At 54.5% G+C, this 21,674-nt stretch overlaps 1 protein-coding gene across 9 annotated transcripts; it reads right to left on the bottom strand.

The window, feature by feature from the left end:
- Positions 1 to 619: 619 nt before the first annotated feature.
- On the bottom strand, positions 620 to 18,557 carry TYRO3 (TYRO3 protein tyrosine kinase). 9 transcript variants are annotated; one of them, XM_036844542.1, is made up of 19 exons: positions 17,994 to 18,543; positions 16,064 to 16,247; positions 15,735 to 15,835; positions 14,790 to 14,960; positions 13,260 to 13,346; positions 12,373 to 12,488; positions 9,804 to 9,981; positions 8,952 to 9,097; positions 8,284 to 8,428; positions 7,759 to 7,888; positions 7,579 to 7,679; positions 7,196 to 7,291; positions 6,774 to 6,854; positions 6,270 to 6,362; positions 5,721 to 5,842; positions 5,207 to 5,316; positions 4,857 to 5,016; positions 4,523 to 4,659; positions 620 to 2,119 (listed from the first exon to the last, which is right to left on the bottom strand). In XM_036844542.1, exons 1-19 carry the CDS (start codon positions 18,130 to 18,132, stop codon positions 1,729 to 1,731), a joined length of 2,688 nt encoding a protein of 895 aa, XP_036700437.1. In that variant the 5' UTR covers positions 18,133 to 18,543; the 3' UTR covers positions 620 to 1,728. The 9 variants fall into 9 exon arrangements, 8 of the variants coding, with proteins under 8 accessions (XP_036700437.1, XP_036700440.1, XP_036700436.1 ...); XM_036844541.1 differs by having other exon boundaries at positions 628 to 2,119; positions 6,108 to 6,362; positions 16,148 to 16,247; positions 17,994 to 18,547; XM_036844539.1 differs by having other exon boundaries at positions 628 to 2,119; positions 6,108 to 6,362; positions 17,994 to 18,546.
- Positions 18,558 to 21,674: the final 3,117 nt, after the last annotated feature.

A 21,674-nucleotide genomic window follows, 5' to 3' on the forward strand; every position in this document is an offset into this window, starting at 1 on the left:
TCCTCGACACAGAGAGTGGTGGTTTCTCATGCCTCCTGCGTCTTGTTCCCATAAGCTTGCTCTAAAAGCTTCTAAAGTTTTCAGATGGAGATACTTGAAAGCTAACTTCATACTCTTATTTCAAACCCTCAAGAGGCTCACCATTCTTTTTGCCCACTTATTCCCAGTTTCCTGGCTCCAGTTAACATTGTGAAGGTGACAGCTGTCTCCACACCCAATAGAGAGTCTGATAGAGGGTTAGGAGGCAGCCAAAGTAGTCTCTTTGACTTTGTTCCAAGATAAAGAACTTTTTCAAAACACGTGCATTTTCCAAAGGTCAATGGTGGTAGGATTACAGGTATTTGGCATTTTTAAAATGACTTTCTGCATTTTCCTAATCATCTATGACTATGTATTATTTTTACTGTAAGATTCTTTGGGACCTTGTGTAATTACAAAAGCACTTTGTGCTCAATGCAGAAAACTTAGAAAACACAAAGGAAAAAAAGTTCCCTTAATCACATCAGGTAAAGATAACAGCTGTGAACATTCTGGCAGATGTCTTTCCAAACTTTTCTCTATGCAGAGATGCTTCATTTTTGTGATCTGGGAAAAAAGTAAACATTTAAGAGACAAAGCCTTGGGTCTTTAGTCTTCAATTTATTTCTGTTTTTAAACAGCATCTAACGGCTTGGAAAAGTCCCTAACAGCAAGGGCCTGCCCCATGCACTCCCAGAGGCTCCCCCACCCAGGGCTGGGGTCCAGGCTCCAGTAACTTCCCCTCAGCCACACCAGCCATCAGGCCTACTTTCTCTCCATCTCTGGAGACTTGGGACAGAAGAGGGTCTCCAGTTAGAGGGAAAGATGGGACTAAAGGACACTGCGTGGAAGGACTGGGCTCAGACACAGCTGCCTTTGTTAGTCAGGATATTTTGGGATTTGGTAGCATGCTCAGACAGACTGCGGGAAGGCTCGAAGAGGGGCTCCTGGACTCCTCTCTGGCCTCACTCCTTCCTGGGCAAGCCTTACAGCACCCCTTCCTCTAGCTGGGCTCAGTGCATTGCCTTTAGAAGCTAGGCAAATGGTAGCCTGTGTAATTCAGCATGCCTTGCTGTGACCTGGTCAGCTGCACTTTACTCCTGGCCTAGACAGGGTGGGTAACCAGGAAGGTGACGAAGATTCAGCCCTGAGTGTCCCACTGCCTCCAGCTACAGGGCTTGGGACCTGACTGTACCAATCCCTTACCAATTCTCACCTAAAGGGGAATAATACAAGGGTATCTCTTTGGGAGGAGGGGCAAACCTGGGCATTTAAACCCCAAGCACAGGCACAGATGGGCCCCCAGGCCAGAGACGCCTCAATGCATGCACTAAAGCAGCAGGGGCGGCTCAGCTGGGAGAGTAGGGGCCCATAAGGTTGGATCTACCCTCGCCCAACTCCTCTCCGCACCCATGGTAACCATGGAAACATAACCACCCCCCTCTGCCAGCTGCCTGGGTTTAGACAACCAGGCCTGGCCCACCTCCACCCAGCCAAGGCCTGAACTGATGCCAGGTCGGCCACAGAGTGGTTGCAGGAAGAACTGGGATTGGGTGATTTGGTCAGTCCCGCCTTCCAGCACAGCTTGGGAGGACTACCACAGGAGCCTCCACACCTCGCTGCCTGGGCTGGGGTCAGACAGGGCTTAGTCAGCCAGCACAGTGGCCAGCAGAGCCAGCCGCATGGCCCCAGATGCCCTCTGCCTGTGGGCTAACAGCTACTGTGGGGTAGTAGCCCTTGCTGCAGCAGCAGCAGCCTCTGGGACTCACTGACGGGGCTGTCTGGCTGTTGCTCCTCCTGCCCAGGCCGCTCAGCCAGCCCCCCGGGGCTGAGGATGTACCGACAGTCACTGGGGGTGCCCCCCACGGCCCCCGGGCCACTGCCATCCCCAGCCCCGCTGCTGGCCGGGTCCCCGCCAGGCAGCTCCAGGTTGCCTCCCTCGGCAGACTCCTGGGCTCCCTCAAGGTTGATATACAAGGGGTCCTGGCTGGCGGAGAGCACAGACAGGCGGCCCAGGACATTCTCCAGCTCCATTCGCAGACATGTGAAGCTCGGGCGCTGCTTGGGGTCGGCGCTCCAGCACTGGTACATGAGCTCATACCTGGGGCAGAGAGAAGGGTGAGGGGAGGTCGTGAGGAGCCAGAGAAAGGGGAAGGAGGGTCCTTCTCTCAAAAGCAGAGGCCCTTTAATCATATGAAACCAGGATTTAGAAAAATGTGATTGAGGGAGTTCTCTGGTGGCCTAGTGGTTAGGATTCCGGGCTTTCGCTGCCGTGGCCCTGCTTCAATCCCTGGTCAGGGAACTGAGATCCCACAATCCGAGCAGCGCAGCCAAAAATTTAAAAAAATTTAAAAAAAAAAAGAAAGAAAAAGAAAATAAAATGTAATTGAACACTCTAATGTACAGGGCTTACTATGTATCTGGCACTCTTCTAAGCATTTTACATTTATTATTAATTCTCGCAATACTGTGAAATAAGTGATCCCTATTTTACCAATGTTCAAACTGAGGCACAGAGAGGTTAAGAACCTTGACTAAGGTCACACAGGTAGAAAGTGATGAAGCTAGGTGGGTTGGGTCCAGAGTCCCTCTTACGCTATTTTGGGAAGGGGCAGTAGGAGTGTTTTTGTCTTGTGGAACACAGCCTGGAGTCGGGGTTATTTTACGGGGGGGATTTGGGAATCCACCCCTTGTCCTAAATCCTCACCCGTTCAGGGGGTCTTAAATCCTCATTGTTCATGAGGATTCTCACCTTCGAGAATCTGAGAAAAGCTTCCAGCCCTTTTCCCCTGGCAGGGACACTTTTTACGTACAATTTCAGGAGCTTTGCAGATTCCCTGAGGTCTTATCCCTGTTCCCAGGGAATGCCTCATGCTGAGGAAAAATAAGTAAATAAATAACAGGAAAGGGTTGAGACCAGATCTAGTCATAGCAAATGCCTGACTTTCTTGCCTGTACCCACGATAAAAGCCCCAAACACTCCCCCCACTCCAGTCCTCCTAACAGGGGCCTCCAATGATGGGGGGAATCATGCCAGACACTGAATAGGTCGTGGGAATGGTCCAGGCCATGGGTATGTGGCCAGGCTGGGATACACTGTCAAGGCCGTGCCAGGAGCCAACTGGCGTCTGTCCACCAGGCTGCCTGGTGGGAGGCCAGCGCCTGCCCACCCTCTATTGACAACACTAACTCCAGCCCCAGATGACACTAAGCCAGGGCCTGGTCCCCACTGCCCAGCAGAACCTCTGTGGTTCCAGAGGCCCAGGCAGGCTACAGCCACTGGGAGACCTGACCTTCCTGCCCTTGACATGCCCCGAGCTCTGCTGAGACATAGGGCCTGGTTCATGCACTCAAATTGCCCTCTCTCCCACAGTCCAACCTCAGGGCACTTCAAACCCACTGCCCTAGAGAAAGAGGACCCCCCCCATTCAGGCTGAGCCTTCCTCTGCCTGTCTCCATTCTTGGACCTCTGGAGGTCCAACCCCAGAGCAGGAAATAGGTTTGTGGACTCCCTCCCTCACTAGGACTTGTACTAGTGAAAAGGTCCTCCGGAGGCCCAGGGAAACTCTGGCTTGCAAGGGGTGGGAGAATAATACTAGAATAGACAAATCATAGTCGGGTTCATGGTTAATAGGCACATTCTAAAATCACACAGATCTAGATTCAAGTCCCAACCCATTCGCTTAATCGCTGTGTGACCTGGGTCATGTTACTTAACCTCTTTAATCCTAGTTCCTCATCTACAAAATGGGAATAATAATAGTCTTTTCCTCATAGGGTTAGAGGAGGATTACCTGAAAGAATGCCTGTAAAGAACCCAGCTAATGTTAGTGATACTGTCTTCTAGTCACAAGGGGCTCATGACTCTCCCCTATGCAGTGAGTGTATCACCACCCTGCCCCACTCCCAAGGGCTCCAGGCTTCCAGAAGGGAGAGGAGGCAGTACCCTTCTCCCAGGATCTCAGTTTGTTATCTTAGGTCTCTCCACTCCCTCAGAGAGGAGGCCAAGACAAGAAAGGAACCCAACCTCCCGCCCCCAGCGCCCCCTCCCTGTCGAGCAAGGAATGTGATGGAGCTGCAGTTTTTTTCCTGCCCCTGTGCAGCACTCCCTGAGGGGGAGGGAGAGCTCAGCCTCAGGGAAGGAGTGGGGGTGGGGAAGAGGTGAACCTGCACTGTTGCTCAACCCTGCACCTTCTGCCCTTGGGTGGGATTCCTGGTTCTCCCTGGAAACTGGAGAAAACAGAGTGATAGGAAAAGGCTGGAGCAAGAAACATGGGATGGTAAAGGGGGAGAGAAAGAAAATAGGAGCAGTAGATGAAGAGGGAGTTTGGGGTAGAGGTCAGACTTCCCTCTAATGACGAGGACATTTCCACAAAAAAAAGAAAAAAAAGAAAAGTTCAGTTGCGGATCGGAGCTCCCAACGGGCCAGCAGCTGTTGTGGCAGCCATGAGCTGAAACCCCAAATACCTGTTTCCTCCCAGAATCCCCTTCCTGGGGCACTCACACGTCCTCCATACACTCCGGAGGCTGTTTCAGGCGGTTCCCGCCGATGAGGTAGTTGTAAATCTCAGCGTTCTCAATGCCAGCATACGGCGTCTGCCCACGAGTCATGATCTCCCACATGGTCACCCCGAAGGCCCACTGGGACAGAATCGAGGTTGGAGGCGAGATGTCACTAGGCTTCCTGAGCCAGGCAGAGTCCCGAGGCAAGCATATCTTGGGGCTCCGGGGCCTCATAATGGGGCAGCCAAAGCCCAGAGAGCAGCGCTAAAGGTCCACCCACGAACTAGTCCACACTACTGTGTTACCGTCAAATCTCACTGTGCCACCCTGCTCACCACGTCACTCTGCACAGTATACAAGTTGTCAGCCAGGCTCTCCAGGGCCAGCCACTTGACGGGCAGTTTGGAGGCACAGCCCTGACGATAGTAGTCCCCACTATAGATCTTCCGGGAGAGTCCAAAGTCGGCCACGCACACCGTCATGTCTTCTGCCAGCCTGTGAGGGGTGTCGGAGGATGGGGTCAGCCTTCCGCCAGGCTGGCAGCCTTACTAAATCCAGGGCATCTTTGTTCTCAAGCCGTCCCCTCACGTAGCAGATACTGTCCCAGGTGGGAGCTGACCATTAGCTAGCTCTTCCTGGCACTGCTTCCTGCCTCCCAACCCCGAGCCCTCCAGAATTCACATACATGCAGTTCCGAGCAGCCAGGTCTCGGTGGATAAAGTTCCGGGAGCTCAGGTACTCCATGCCACAGGCAATGTCCACCATGAACCGAACCAGGGTCTGCAGGGGCAGGTTCTGGTGGGCAGACAGGGCGAGCTCAGGCTAGACCCAGCCAGGGCAGGATGAATGGGATTCCCTGGCCAGAAAGCCTAAAGACTGTCCTCAGAATCACTGAAAGGAAGGGGATGAAGGGGCTTCCCAGTGCAAGGAAGCTTTGGCAAATCTGAGGGAGAGCACCCAAAAGTCAAGACTGCCCCAATCTGGGACTCCACGGGACTCTTCGCTCAGGAAGGGGCCTTGCCCAGCCTAAATTCCCAGCAGGGATTTGTGAAGGAGAAGGAAGCCTGTTAGCAAAAAAAGTCAAACTTGGAGCCCACCTTCTCCCAACCAACTCAATTGGCCCTATCCACCAAGCCAACCTCTCTCCCAGGGTCTTTGTCCCTTTCCAACTCCTGGCTGCTCCCACCCCAGGCACTCACAAAGGGGTTCTCCCCAATCCGGGAGGCGAGCAGGAAGGCGTGCAGGTCCCCGTGCTTCATGAAAGGCAGGATGACCATGGGGATGGGGAGACGGCCTTTGGCCCTGCTCCGGAGGCTCACCCCTGGGGACAAGGGAGAGTCAGTGGGGCACATAAAGGTCAAGGGACAGTTCAGGCATCTGTATGAGACCCCACCTGCTGGGTTCTACCTCTAGCCCTGGTTCTGCTACCTCTTTCCTCATTAAGTTCCACACTGGCCTGGTGACTACCCAGGAGGGACTCTGGCTGCCCCCCCAGTCTCTGGAGCATCTTCTCTGTCTCCTCTTCCTCCTCCTCTGTTTATATGAGCAGCCTTCATGGAACAGGGTCTGCAAACTGAACTCCTTACCTAGAGCCTGATCAGATTTCAGCCAGGCCGCTCCTTGCTCTTTTGGTGTCTGCTTACTCACCAGGCGAAGTCCGAACTTCTCTCCCACAGACTGCCCTCGCACCTTGGGGGAGCGTAGTTTTAGCCCTATTTTACATTTACCTCCCCCAAGAAGGAGCTCACCAACAAGCTTGGCCACATGTGGGTGGTCAAACTCCTTCATGCAAGCCGCTTCCCTGAGGAACTCTTCAATGTCGCTTGAGGCAATTATGTCAGCTGGGAGGAAAGGAGGGAGGGAATGAGGAAAACGTGCCCCCAGTGGGCCCAGGAAACAGTCCGGCCATGAGCAGGAGAAACTCCCACGGGCTGGTGCTATCCAACAATTTCTCCACTCGCTCATGCCTTCCCTTTGGTTTGGAGAGTCAAATGGCTCAACCAACCACAGCTTTAATCACCCCGAGTGAAACCAGAGGACAGTCACTGCTGACAGCAGGGGACAAAGGCTGGGGCACCAATGAGTGTGGGTTTATGCCTGTGAATTATTGACATGGTACAGACAGCATCCCACTTAGTGCTAACTCGTCTTGCAAAGTCCAGGGGCCTAGCAGAGCCTGCTTCAGGATCAGCCACCCCTTTCACCCTCCCAAGTGACGCCCTCACTCCACTATAGTACTATTCTCCACTCACCTTTCAGCATCTTTACAGCCACTTTCACAAAGGAGCCATCCTCCTGCTTCAACTGGGCCTCCCTCACTGAACCAAACTCTCCTAGGAACCGATCCAAATGATGGTAAGTCCCCTTGGCCTCCTGTCCCCAACCCAGAGCCCTCCCAGGGGACCCCTCATAGGGACACAGAATCATTAGACTCTGGGGCCATTGAAAGAGGCTCCCTTGTTCATAGCAAAGCAAAGTATGCTGGGCTGGGTGTGATGACACCTCAGCCCTCCTCGTCCCCAGCCTCCATTCCCCCAAACATCCCAAACCCAGGAGTCTACAAGCATATGCTGTTCATAGGAGCTGACCTAAATCCACACCCTCAGAGTGACGGGAGCAACCAAACACACCGGGACATGGCAACTCATGCCAATCCCTGCACAGCCTCACACACCTTTGCCCAACATCCGGCCCAGGGTGAACTGCTGCTCTGGGATGAGCACATCCTCCAGTTTGTCCTTCAGCTCATCACTGATGCCCAAGCTGTCCACTGTGGGGAGGCGGGTGGTGAGAAAGGGGAAGGACCTCTCTGGTTCCAGATCCAAAACCCAGCCTGCCTCCTGCACCCCAGACTCCACCCTCAAAGCAGAGATGAGCTTAGGTGAGCTCTCCCACAGCTGGGCCGGCGATTTCCATGAGGATAGGTCTGTGTCTTTTCCACGGTGTGCTTAGGACTCATCAAGGTTCAGATCTATTGGTCAAATTAGTAAGAGGAGTGCAGATAGGGGTCCAAGATGGCCCATTTTTTCCTCCTATGGCTCCCCACCACTCACTCACGTGTGGCCTCGATGCGCTCGGGCCTTTCCCGATTGAAGGATCGTGCTGCCCGGAAATGAACTGCCGGCTCCCCCCGGGCCATGACAGTGTCAAAGGCTTGCCTAAAGGGAAACCCAGGACTTGGAGTCAGCTCCAAGGTCTTCAGTTACCACCTGCCTCTCCCTCTGTGTCCCCCCTTACCCAAACCGTGTCTCCTTCCGTCTCTTTCGAAGCAGGATGAGGGCCAGGGCAGCAGCCGTCACCAGGGCTGTCAGCACACCCAGGACCACAGGCACCCAGGATGTGCGGCTGTGGGGAGCACGCTGCTGGCCTGTGGGAGACAGGGGCAGTAAGCAGCACGAGCTAGCCTGACTCCAAGGAGGCCCTTTAGAATTTTCCAGTGATGGCCATCTGGCCTGGTCAAGAGGCTCCTCTCACTCAGTAAGGGTCCAGATTGGAAAGCGGCTCCAAAGGAAGACCCAAGAGTTCCTACTCTGTCAGTGACAGGCCCTGACTCTTGGGACCTACAGCACGACCAGGGATTTCTATGCTAGTTGTAGGGCAGGGGGAGGAGAATGAGATACAACCCTGGCCTCAAGTGCTTGACTCTGAGTCTTTGGGCCTATTAAGAGGGGAGGCACTGCCAGCCTCCTCCCATCAGTGTAGGTTGCCCTTGAAAGCCTCCATCCCCTGACCCTTTCCCCTTACAGGTCTGGCAGGTCTTACCTGCATGGTCATGAGAAGAGACCACCAGCGGCTGACTCCAGGGCCCACAGCCAACTGCACTGGAGACACACACACGCACAATCAGGTCCTTCTGGGGATCCCAGCCCGTCAGGTTGGCCCTGGTCCCCTCCACTGTCAGCTCACCCTGCAGCCAGGAAAAACCCCCATCGCACACTGAGCCTGAGTAAAAGGCCTCCAGCTGGGGCCTGAAGTCAGAAAAAGGTCTCGCTAGGAACATGGGAGGCTAGGGACACTGCGGGTTCAGGGGCTGCAGGAACACAACCTGCTGGGCGTCATCACATTCCTGCTACAGGCTGCAGAGGCCTCTCCTGAACACAAACAAGGCTCAGTCTGAGAATGCAGACGTGGGGGATGGGCGGGAACTGGGGGGTGGGGGAGGATAAGAAGGCTTTATCTGTGTCCTCCCCCAGTTTGTGCAGGAATGTTCTTCCTGCTTTCCTTTCCAAGTGGACACTGGAGGCAATCTCAACAGGAGACATAATCCAATGAAGAGTGCAGCCTGCAGGGGAGGGTGGGAGGGGTAGACTCCCTGGGATGGAAACAGGCCCACCAAGGCCCCCAGGCTCACCAAGGACAGCCATTCTGAAGCTCAGAAGGCCTCAGAGCCCTGAGGGCCGACTCCAGTAGTAAGCAGAAGCTTTCCTTACCTGGGTTCCGTTGTCTTGAACCCAGGACAGTTTATAGGGTCCCAGAGGGCCTTCTAAAGGACCTTCAGGGATCACTTCTTCCCACTCCAGGATGAGGCCTGAGTCTGTGTGGATGGCATGGAGGTTCTGGGGAGCACTGGCTGGGGCTGTTCCCAAAAAAAGAAGGTTGCTAAGAGCCCTGCCCTACCCACCACCACTATCCCATGCAGGCCTTTGGAACCAACTCCAAAGAACCAAATAGCTCAGAGAACAACACGTGGGGGAAGAGTCTGCTTCCCAGTTCTGACTGCTCTCACCCATCGTCCTGGGGAGTACGGGTGGGCAATGGCAGGACCCGTACCATCCCAGTTAGGCAGGGTATTGCTTTTCATCACCTTGGTTACTGCCTCAGCAACATCCTTCCCTCTCCTCTCACAACCCTGCCAGCCTCCTTGCAATTGCTAGGAACTCCAAGCAAGTTTGTGCCATAGGGTCATTGTACTTTGTGCCCTCTTCCTGCAGTGATTTCCCCCAAATATGGCTCTTTCCTTATCATTCAGACCTCAGATCTCTGTATGGGGGTATTCCTGGAGCACCCTGGGGCACTCTTCACCACCATATTATCTGATCTTTCCCACTTTGCTTGTCTGCCCCACCCACTAGAACTAGAGCTGAATGGGATGGGGACTGGATTTATCTCCAGGTAGCAGCAGGCCCTCAGTAAAGTGTTTGCTGATTGATGCATGATCCTCCCTCTCAGGTAGCCCTCTCTCAATCAATGCCATTCAGAACTGGAGCCAACACTACCCCTACTACCCCAGCCCCCGGCCCCATTCATCCATGCCCAGGTACTCTGCTCCGTAAGTCCCTTACCTAGACCCTTTGTCCGAAAGGGCACCCAGTCAGCATATGGAGAAGGCCCCAAGGCATTGGCACAGCGAACCCTGAGGCTATAGTTGGTGGCAGGTGCCAGGTCCCGGAGCAGGCAGGTAAAAGGTGGCACAGGGACCACAACAGCCAGGACCTCCCAGCCTCCTGGGGCCTGAGTCACCTACAGAAAAACAGAAAATTAATTATGTGGGACTTCTCTGGTGGCGCAGTGGTTAAGAATCTGCCTGCCAATGCAGGGGACACGGGTTCGATCCCTGGTCCCGGAAGATCCCACATGCCGCAGAGCAACTAAGCCCGTGAGCCACAACTACTGAGCCTGTGCTCTAGAGCCCACGTGCCACAACTACTGAGCCTGCATGCCCTAGAGCCCATGATCCACAACAAGAGAAGCCACCACAATGAGAAGCCTGCGCACCGCAGTGAACAGTAGCCCCTGCTCACCACAACTGGAGAAAGCCCACGCGCAGCAACGAAGACCCAGTGCAGCCAAAAATAAATAAATAATTTTTTTTTTAAATAAAGGAAATTAACGATGTAAGGCAGGGAGGTTTCTTAGGCATGTGAGATGAGATGCAAGATGGGACAGGTAGGGGGATGGTTGGGGGACTCGAGTTAATGCCTCTTCAAGTCTATCAGCAGAATAGCCAAGACATGGAAACAATCTAAATGTCCACTGACAGATGAATGGATAAAAAAGATGTGGTACATATATACACAATGGAATATTACTCAGCCATAAAAAAGAATGAAATAATGCCATTTGCAGCAACATGGATGGACCTAGAGATTATCATACTAAACGAAGTAAGTCAGGAAGAGAAAGACAAATACCATATGATATCATTTATATGTGGAATCTAAAATATGACATAAATGAACATACCTACGAAACATAAACAGATTCACAGACAGAGAACAGACTTGTGGTTGCCAAGGGGGAGGGCGGAGGAGGAGGGAAGGATTGGGAGTCTGGGATTAGCAGATGCAAACTTGTATTATATAGGATAGATAAACAACAAAATCCTACTGTATAGCACAGAGAACTATATTCAGCATCCTGTGATAAATCATAATAGAAAATATGAAAAAATATATATAACTGAGTCACTTTGCTATACAGCAGAAATTAACACAACATTGTAAATCAACTATACTTCAATTAAAAAAGTCTATCAGCAGACACTTGCAACCCACCCCTTCCCACCCGCCACCACACCAGGTTCCACGCCTCCATGTCTTTGCAAACGCTGTTCCCTTTACTGAGAATAACCTTCCTAGCAAAGTCCAACTCATCCTTTAAGATTCAACGCAAATACCACTCTCTCTGTGAAAGCCTTTCTCAAATACTCGAGAAAACCCATGCCCCTTTGTGTTTGATGCATGATTATGTTAGAGTGGATACCACTCTTTGTAACTGTTTACATGCCAATGCAAACTCTCAGAGCAAAGTAACTGGGAGCCTAAGGGCACCATGAACCAGGCCTGCTCCTTACATTTTGGGGACCCAGGGCAAGAGTACAAATGGAGATCCAGTGTACCATAGGATTAAATATTTAAACGTTAAAAATCAGCGAACAGACTATTAAGTAAAATATTTTCTATCTTAATGTATTGACAAACAAAGCTACAAAACAACCTGGAAGATCGGGTTTGCATTTATAATTCTCCAAATCCTTGGAGTCCCAAGCCAGAATGTGGTGGCACAAGAAGAGCCAGCCTCCAGCCAAAGGTCTGCAACATGAGGGACGTCACGTGCATGGCTGTGGACAGTGCTGCCTGCATAGCCACTGCCCTTTGAGCTTAGAGGTGCACATACCTTAGCATGATCCATCCTTGGGAGGATGGACCAGGGAGAGGCCCACATAGGCCCCAGAAGCAGACTCAGGTTAAGGGGAGAGGGGTGTGTCCTGGTGAGCTGGATGGGCGTGTTCCCTTGGCCCTATGGATTCCCTGCCCAGGGGCAAGGGGTGCAACCAAAGGAGGGCCAGAGTGGGGTCCTCTAAAGGGTGGAGCCAAGAGCAGGGGCCTTTGTTGCCCAAGAGAACTGCCTAGAACCATGTCAAAGGTGCTCATTAAATACCTTTTGAGTGAACAGACAAAAATGAACAAGCCTGAATTGCCTCATTTTTAGTATCATCTTACCCAGCTTTCCCACTCTCTGGGGCCTAGGACCTCTTCTGGTCCCCCTGTTCTCTCTGGCATGGGTCAGAGGTTGGGGCACAAGAATGCAGGTATCAGATAAGTCAAAGGTTTGGGTTTTCACCCACATAAGAAAAACTCTTCCAGGTATCCCCAATCTGCTCTAGTCATCTGTTTTCCAGCCTGAAGAATGCACAGGTTGAGCCGATCTGCCGTCACTTGATTGCTAGAGCACCCTATGATAAGGGGCAGTGGCCAGGGCTGTTTCTGGTAAGGGAATGTCACCTGAATAGAGCTGGAGACCAAGCCCCATGGGCAAGACTAGGTAAACGTGATACCACTGTCAACAAAGTGCCACCGAGGCAGCCAGAAGGAGCACAGCCAGGAGAGCCTGTCCGCCCTCTCAGCCTACCTGGACCGTACAGGATTGGAGCAGGGCTTGGCCATCGGCACCTGGCGTCCAGGCCACACTAGCATTGCTGCTGGAGAGCTTCGTCACTGTGATGTTGAAGGGGGCTGCAGGCAGTGCTGTGGATGGGGACTTAGAGTCAGTGCCCAGGAAGGATAGAAAAAGAGGGAGAAAGCATGGGAGTCGAGCCTTGAGTTCCTCCCTAGGGTTTCCCCCGCCAAAAAACTTAAGATGGCTACTCAGCACTCCCAGGACCACAGTAATACACAAGTCAAGCAACTGGCAGCGAACAGCTGCTCATACCCGAGAGAGTGCCTAGGCTGTGGAGAGAGGTTACTGCTCCCTGAATCGGGGGCCCTGTCTGACCAACGAATAGGGTAAGATAATGTGTGTGTGTGTGCGGGGGAGCACGGCACCTCGGCCTTGGGAGATACCAGTGAGAGGCAGCTGACCCTGCAGCCACAGCCCATTCCTGCACACACCGGCTCTCTCCCCCTTTCCACCCTGCCCGCTGTGCACAGCAGCCCTTTGGGTCTCCTCTATCATCCTGCTAGGCTGTTTTCCCCACCCCCATTCCCTCGACAGGGGCTGGCAGAAGCAAGATTGGGCCTGAGCCTTGACCATCTCCTGCTGGCTCCCTCCCTCCTTCCCTCCCAAGGACTCTGCTTCGTGATGGGAAATCTACTGTGACGTCAGGTTTCTATTCTCATCTCAGCCATGGCAGGGTCTCAGGTGCTCCCACTAGGAATGGAGCCATGCCAATTAACCCCTCATCCCTCAGATCCCAGCAGGACCCAGGCGAGCTGGAACACCAAACGATTCTAACTTCACCCACAGCCTGCTGAGAACGCCCCTGCCTTACCGCCCCTCACCTCCCAGGGTCCTCCTACCTTGAAGACGAACAGTGGCTGGGCGAGAAGAGGCCAGGCCTTTTACGTTGTGGGCTTCACAGGAGAACACGGTGCTCTGGGTCACCCCTGGGGCCAGAAAACCTCAGTCAGCACCACCCCCCAGCATGAAGTCCCACTCAGTCTGGGATTGGGGATAGTCAGGCTCTGGGTCTGAATATCCTACAATATCCAGCCAAAGGAAAGGTTCCACAGTGTGGGCCTGGATATAAATCCCAGGGCTGGGGCTCTGTTTTCTCATCTCCCAAATGGGAGAATTGTGAGAACCAACTGATGCAACATATGTAAAGTGCACGGCACACAGTAAAGCACCTGAGAAATGTTATACTGCCCCTCCCACCACAATCCCATCTCCCGCGGACAGTACAAAGCTGCCTCCCTTTTCTGGTCACTCCTTTATTGCACATTCCAGGGCCCTTCTCTATTTGCTCTGTGCCATATCATTGTTCTATTTGCAGAGTGGCTGCCTTTCAATAGTTCTCTGCTCCTTATGCATGTGTCTTGTCTCCCCAGTTATACTAATTCCTGGGGGGCTGGACCGATGGCTTCTATTTCCTTTGTACTCCCTTGATCTCCCGTGGTGCCTAGCACAGTGTGCTGTGTGGAGTGGGAGTTCAGTGAGTGCTTATTCTCAAGCTGGCTGCCTGAGGGTCCCAACCATGCACATCTGGAGAGAACTGAATCCAACCTCCCTTCTCATCTGCTCCAACCCAGCGCCTCCTGAACAGGATCAGATCCTGCAGTCCACCTCCTTTGAAGATGCGTATTCCTAAGGGACTTGGCAGATCAGTGTCCGTCCCTCCCACCTTACAGTACATGAGACTAAGCTCAGACTCCCATCTTTTTCGGCCAGTTCAAGCCTTGACCAGAAACATTAACTTTGTTTCACAGATTAGCAAGTCTCACAAGTGTGTAAGGTATGTGCCTGAGGATCCTGGGGTCCAGGTGGATGGGCAGGCGTGGCTGCTTCTGGTCTAACTGTGTGGCGGTATGGACAGATACAGTTGTTTGGGAAACGTTTGGAGATTTCTGGAAAAGGCCATTAGAAGAGGAGGCCCCTGTATCTTTGTGCTGGCTTCCCCCTCCCCCTTTTCCTTCCCCCTGCCATCCCCCACTCTGCAGCCTGAAACTCTTTACTTCTAGGCAAGTCTGCCAGACACTCCTCTTAGCTCTGCATGGGCTGGTTCCTGGCTTCTTCCCTTGGGAGGGGTGGGGGGGATAGGTGCCCCTGGTCCCACACATTCATCTCCCAGGGCCAGCTGTGCACGGCCTAGACTGCTGTGAACGAAGGAAAGAGGCTCCAGCATCCCCTTAGGCACACACAGCAGGATCACCACTAATCAGCCCACCCGGCCAGCCTAGCACACCTGACTAATGAGCTTAGTAATGGTGGGTGCAGCTCACGTACCCAGGCACTCTGGACACTCACGACCGCGGGCTCGGTGATTTAAGCAGATTTGAACTCTGCCAGCCTCACCACCCCTGCTCAAAGCCCCTCCTGAGGCTGCTCACCTGTTACATTTAAAATGGAAGGAGAGGGAGCAGGTCCCCCAACCTTCGTGCCTCCTCTCCACCAGACAATGGTAACAGGTTCTGGGGGACCCACGGCCTCACAAAACAGTTGGAAAGGGGCATTGGGTGGCACTGCCAGATCTCTTGGCTCCACAGTGAAAAATGGCACACCTAGGGGGAAAAAGGCGGGTGGGGAGTGAGCCTTGCCACCTCTCAGCTTCTGACTGCCCAAGCCACAAGCCTGCTACCATCTGAAGCCCTCTATGCGGAAGGTCCCACGGGCCCTTATGATTGGGTCAACTGCAGAACAGGCATCTAGCTTGAGGGGGGAAGCTTCTCTGCTTTGGCCCCCTTAGGGATATCCTTTATGCTGTACCCTTGGGCCTGACAGATTCTGCCTTTTCAGACCTACTCTACCAGCCCTTCTCACAGCAAGGGAAGAGGCAGAGGGTGGGGAGCTGGGGGAGGGGCAGTAAGGGAGGGGGAGTGGGCGGGAGCTTTAGCAGAGTTCTGCTGGCAGGCCCCAGATCCCTTTCAGAGCCCTTTGTTACTTTCTTAGTCACTTTGTTTTCCGGGGTTGAACAGCTTTGAGCTCCTGCAGCTGCGGATCCTTCCTCCCCTCCCCCACCCCTCCCCCTCCTGGCCTGGCCACTTGGCAGAACAGGGTCCAGCCCCAGATGGGTGCTTGAGTCTTGTTTGTCAGACAACTGAAACTTGACTGCACCCCATAGATTATGGGTCTTAGTTGCCCCTTTGGCTCTCAAATACCCAGACTCCAGTGGGTATGGTCTTCCATGGCTGTGCCGGGCCTGGAGTCTGGCGCAATCAGGTCCCAGAGGGCAGTGGGGCAGCCCAGCTTCCACTGAGATTTCTTGGGCATAGGGTGGTCACTAGCAGACAGCATCTGCTCCAGGCCAACACGCCCACGTGGCTCTGCCTCCTCACCTTCTACCGTGAGCCACACTGGCTGGGAGGTCTCGGTTTCGCCCCCATCCTCCACCTGGCACCAGTACCGGCCCGCATCAGAGCGCTCCACTGACTTCAGGCTGTGGAAACAGGACACCAGGTCTCCCAGGGTCAAGGGGGGCAGCTCTGCTGGGCAGATTCAATGGGTTCAGCCTGTCCCCACTTCTGGAAGTCTCCACAGGTTGCCGAATAAAAAAACCACAGACCTCTGGGCATCAGCATTGCCCCCAGCTCCCAAACACGTTGTGTGGAAAGAGCACAACGTGTCCCCAGGCTGGCATCCCACACCTTCCCCCATAGTCCTGCACCTGAGGAAGCCAATCCAGTGCTGCTCACTGACTGGGATGTACACCTGATCCACGCTCTGGACCACAGCCCCGTCCTTCACCCACTGTATCTCAGGCTCCTCCATCCCCTCCACGCTGCAGTTGAGCTTCACCGGCTGCCCCTGAGACACCGTCAGCTTCACTGGGGCTCCCATGAGCTTCAGGCCTGAGAGGTGGGAAGGAGAATGTGTCATTCTGCTTGAGAGGGACCCTGTCTCTAGAAATATCCCCCATCCTATTCCAGAACCTAGCTTCTGTGTCAGGGGGCTCATTCTCAGCCAATGGCCAAGGAAGCAGAGGCAGGACAGTGTGGGAGGGAAGGTAGCCTGGACCCGGGCTGGGGGAAGGAGCATGACAAGCTCTCCAGGCACCATTTCTGCCACTGCCAAGTTCCTCCCAGCTATAAGGAAGTGACTTCTTCCCTGTACCTCCCTGCTGGGCAATGTTAAGTCAGGCCCAACCACCAAAAGGAAAGCAAGCCAGGCTGCAACAGTGGGGCGCTTTCATACACCTGGGGCAGGTACTGCCCTGGGAATCACTGCTGCACCCAGTCAGTGCAACAGCCACCCAAGGTGTCAGCCCAGGCCCTGCACTGCTGCTGGCATCCCCCTGCACCCTACCCCGGCAAATGTAAGGAGGGTGAGGAAGGGAAGGAGGGGGTGCTCCCCTGAAGTGGAGAACATATGGCTGCAAAACCACGTCAGAAAACACATGGCAGCCTTCCTGGCAGCCGGCTGCTCTATTAATACCTGAATGGGTGCAGGGGCAGGCGCTAGGAAGGTAGGAGGTAGAAGGGAGGGGAGGGGCCCTGAACAGGGAGCCCGAAACCCCTGAGCTACTCTCACACCAACAGGGGCACTACCCTCTGAACACATACACACACACACACACACACACACACACACACACACACACACCCTCAGAGAGCGGCAGGTGAACTATCAACATAGCTGAAATCCAGTTCTGCTTCTTCCTGCCCTTTGCTGTGTGACGCTAGGCAAATCCTGAGCGCTCTGATCCTAAGATACATACACCCTTCTGCTTGGAAATACTTGTCACTCTTTCCCTTCCCTTTCCTTCCCTGAGATGCTGATATGGCAGGGAGTGCCGTCTGAAAAGAAGGTGCCTGCTGGGTGGCTGCTGCTCTGCCCTGTGTCTCTTCCTACTCCCTTCACCCTCTCAGGACCAGTCACAGGGCAAGGAGGGGTAGCCTTACACCACACACATGCCCAGCAGTCCCAGGGGTGTGTAGTGTGAACTTGGGGATCCCGGTGCTGCAAGAAGCACTCCTGCCATTGGCAAATGCCTCATGGCTATGTGGGAACACAGGGCTGAGCAAAGATCAGCAACCCTGCCCCAGACCATCCTCTCCAACACGCCCAGTTTCAGGAAGCTCAGAGAAGGCACCGGGACTAGAGTACGCCCAGGTGTTTTCTGTGACTGGGCACTCTCGAAGCCCCTGTACCTACATAATGTAGGGGTGCCGGTGGGTGCTCAGTCCCAGCCCCTGTGGCTTCAGAGTGGGACCTTCGTGTGTGGGGCGGGCAGATGTGGTCCCCAGGACTGGGAGGGGAGCGCAAACAGCTAGGAACGTCGAGGCGGGAAACCCCAATCCCAAACACCCCCCGCTGACCACTCGGCCCGCAGCCCCGCTCCTTTCCTTACAACCCCGCCAGATGAGCCCGGACGCGAGAAAGTTGGGGGTGGGGGCCGCGACCCGAGATCCCGCGGCGAACGCACCGCTGAGCCCCCTCCCCCCGCCCGAGCCTCGGCCTTCCAGCTTGGAGCCCCCCGCCCAATTCTCCGGCCCGCCCAGGCCCGGGGCTCGCTCGGCTGCCGTCCCCGGGCTCCGACCCCGGCCTCGCCCTTCCGCAGCCCCCCGCTTTCCGCCGCCCCCCGGGCCAGCCCCTACCTGCGGCCGCGGGCTCGGGGAGCAGCAGAGCGGTCAGACCCGCCAGCAGCAGCAGCAGCGGCGACGGTGGCGGCGGCGGCGGCGGCGGCAGCGGCAGCGGCGGGAGCCCCGACCGCCCCATGCTCCGCCTCAGCGCCATCGGCGGCGAGCCCGCACCATGCCGGGCCCGGCCCGCGAGCGACCAGGGAGGAGGGAGTGGAGGTGGAGGAGGGAGTGGAGGAGGAGGAGGAGGAGGAGGAGGAGGGAGGAGGGCCGAGGGAGGGGCGGGGGCCGGCCCGGGGGGCGGTGCTGCGGCCCGCACTCCGAGACCCGCACCCGCTGCGAGTCGCCGCGGCGGCCGTCAGGCGCGCGGGGTCCCGGGGCCGCTCTTGGGCCACCGCGCTCCTTCCACAGCCGTCGCCGCCGTCGCCGCCGCCGCTGATTCATGTTCTTCTCGGAGCCGCCGCCTCCTCCCCGGCCCGCCCGCCGGCAGCCGGAGCTCGTACCGCCCCCCCGCGGAGCCCCGGGCGGCTCGCTCCGAGCGCCAACCCTGCCGCTGCCGGCCCGGCCTCCGGCCGACCTCCCCTCGCAGACCTCCGCAGCCCCGGCCGGCACCCCCTGCCCCAGTTACCCCAAGGCCGGATCCGAGGATCTGGCTCGGTCCCCTGCACGGGCACCCCAGCCGCGCCCCTCCTTTCCCTAAGGATTCCAGCATCTTTTCAAACCCAACACTCCAGATCCTTCCCTCCAAACCTTGCTAGAAGCCTCTACCACACCCCAACTTTTGTCCAGACTGATCAGAGAACCCAGCACCCTCCTCTCAACACAGAAAGTATCCCCTAGATACTCCCAACCATGAGGCCCCCTGAAATTGTCGTGACTGAATGCTCCCGCCACAGGATATACTAGCACACCTTCCTGCCTCTTTCATGAGCCTTTCGCCCAAATTCCCCATCTTCATACTCCATTTCCCACCCCTTTATCTCCAAGACCTTGGGCCTTGGATCTTGAGTTTTCTGAGATCTTGGTAATCCTCAGGTTTTATCTGCTATCCCCACTGCTACACTACATAGGTCAAAGCCCAATGGCCCATATCTTTTGGGGCTGTCATCCTCCCTAGTTGCTTCCTCTGCTTCTCGCCTCCATGCCCCAGGATGTGGTGTGAACGTTGGCTGTGTCTTCACAATATCCAATAAACATTAGCTATTATTAGTAGACCACCTTGCACAAAGTAGGCACACCATAAGTAAGTAGACAGATGCCTGTTAAATGAATGAATAATTGCCTCAGAGCTTGGCCTGCCCCACAACCAGTAATCAAGGGGATTGCCGTGCCCACAGACATCCTGTCAGGCAGAGAAAGAGCTAGTTCCAAATCCAGTCTACCAAATGTTCCCCTCCTCTTTCCCTTGCCTTTACTGTCCCCAGGAGCCTACACCAAAGGGCCCTTCCCAGAAGTCCTGGTTGGGGAGGAGGGACAAGCCACTCAGTGCCCCCTCCAACCCACCTTCCACTTCCCTGCAGCCTCATTGGATCTTTTCAGGGATTCTCCTTCTGAGCAGCAGGGGCCTGCCTCTTCTTCCTCTTGGCCCCATCAGTGCTTGTTTATTAATTATGCTAATGATAACAACAGTAGCAGTGCGGGGCGGCAGCCTCAGACCCAGCTGGGGGTGCCCCCAGGCGGCATCACAGGGAGAAGCGCTGTCAGAGTTGGATGGCAGGGGCCTGAGCCTCCGTTTCACTGAGAGCTCAGGCAATTTTCTGAGGCGCTGTGGGTCAGCTTCAGGACTCTTTCCTAAAGGAAAAGCCTTGCTCCATTCCAGAATCCACAGCGTCTGAGCTCAGGCTGAGTCGGATCAGGGCAGGCAGACAACAGTCTGGGGCTGAAGCCAGATTCACCGGGGCCATGGCTACTGCGGCAGTGCGGCTGCTGCAGCCCTGAACTTGAGCACTTGTCATTTCTCAAGGTCCTCTCCCCCACCTCTCCTCTCTGGAGGGGACTTCAAGTTTCCAGTGAAAGGAAATTGTTGACTCTGGCTGACACTGGAAAGACCCCTCCTAGAAGGTGTTGAACCCAGAGTCCAAACCCAGCGTTTCACTTCCTTTTCACCCCTTATCCCAACCCTCCCCCCCAAACCCATTTCCTGAACTCTGATGAGAATCCCAGCCCAAGGACCATCCTTTGCTACCAGGCAAAATGGGCTTCTGGAACATATCATGAATACCTCTGCATTCTCCACTCACAGCCTTGACAAACTTCCTACCTCAGCTGCAGGGCTGAGGCACATCACTCTCACCCTGGAGCAGCATATTGTCCATGTGGGGCCTGGCACCCTGAGTGCCTGCCTCCTCTACCCCTGCTTCTGAACCCCTCTCGATTCTTAGTATTTCTAGTTGCAGGGTAGAGAGGACTGTGGGGTCCTGGTCTTCTGACTTTCCAGCTCCTACACAGAGTGCTTGCCTTCCTGAGCCCTCACAACCCACTCTTCTTACCCATCTCCCCCGTCTTTCTCTCTCTCTCTGGGCACAGTAAAGGAACATACTTTAAGGGTATGAGAGCAGGTGTGATTTTGTGGAAGAGGTGTGTAGGTGGGTGAGAGGGTGTGCATTGTGATGTATGAGGGAGGGTGTGCATTTGTGCAAACTCTAAATGTGACTGACGCTTTGTGGGTGGATGGGGAGAAGATGTGTGTGTGTGACTGGAGGAGGTTGGCTGCCTTTGCAAATACATGCCTGCAAAAATCTCCCTTCCTTTTGTAAATGCATTGCTTGGAAGGAAACTAATCGAATCAACAGGAAATGTATTTGACCTAATGTATGAGCAGATGTCCGAGGAGTTCCTGTCCTCAGAACAGAAGCAGAGCCGGTTATGATCTATCCCAGGGGAGAGGAAGGGCCAGCAGCAGCCCCTTATTGTGGGTGGAGCTAGGTTGGGCCTTGGCATCACCCTACTCGTGTGAAATAAGTATTTGCCCACTCTCTGCCTTTTATAATCCACGACTGTCCAAGGAGGCCAAGGAGCCAGAGAAGACAAAGACAAAACTGGAAATAAGAACCACCTGCCCATAGCAGCAGAACACCCTGATGGCAACTTCCAGCAGTCTCAGGAAGTAGCTGCTTCAGGTTTCTCAGAGTTAGGACTCCACCTCCTGTCCCCACCTCAGGGAGTGGTGGGGAACCAACGTGAGTTATGGGGTCATGGCAGTCTCACTGGCCCTGTGACCAAGGCGATATTCTTTCCCAACTACTGGTTAAAGAGGTAAGAGTTGGGAAGTTCCCTTTAAGGAATGGGGCAGACCACAGACTGTGTTCCTCATCACCTTAGAGAATGCAGGGAATCTGTGACTTTGGGGCTTGGAGCAAAACTACATTACACGTGTGATGTCAGGGGTGCTGGGGACTATTGCTGTACCTGCCAAACACCCCTTGCCTGAAATCCCTAAGCCAGAAACAATGTCACTCCTTGCCCAGTTGATGATGAAGCAGAAAGTAAGTTCCTAGGAAAGACCACACTCTGAAAGGGGGATTTTCAAATGATCAGGTTTTTCCCCAAAAGCAGATTTAGGAAGTAGGAAGAGAGCAATAAGCTTGGGGTTTCTGAAACAGCAGATGGGTCCAAACGTGTGGAAGAAAAACAGTTGTCCTCTTCAAAATTTCACCTAGGGATGGCCCTGAGAGAAAAAAATGTATCTGTGTGTGAATG

The sequence above is a fragment of the Balaenoptera musculus genome, chromosome 2 (assembly GCF_009873245.2).
Source record: "Balaenoptera musculus isolate JJ_BM4_2016_0621 chromosome 2, mBalMus1.pri.v3, whole genome shotgun sequence".
Classification (NCBI taxonomy): Eukaryota; Metazoa; Chordata; class Mammalia; order Artiodactyla; family Balaenopteridae; genus Balaenoptera; species Balaenoptera musculus.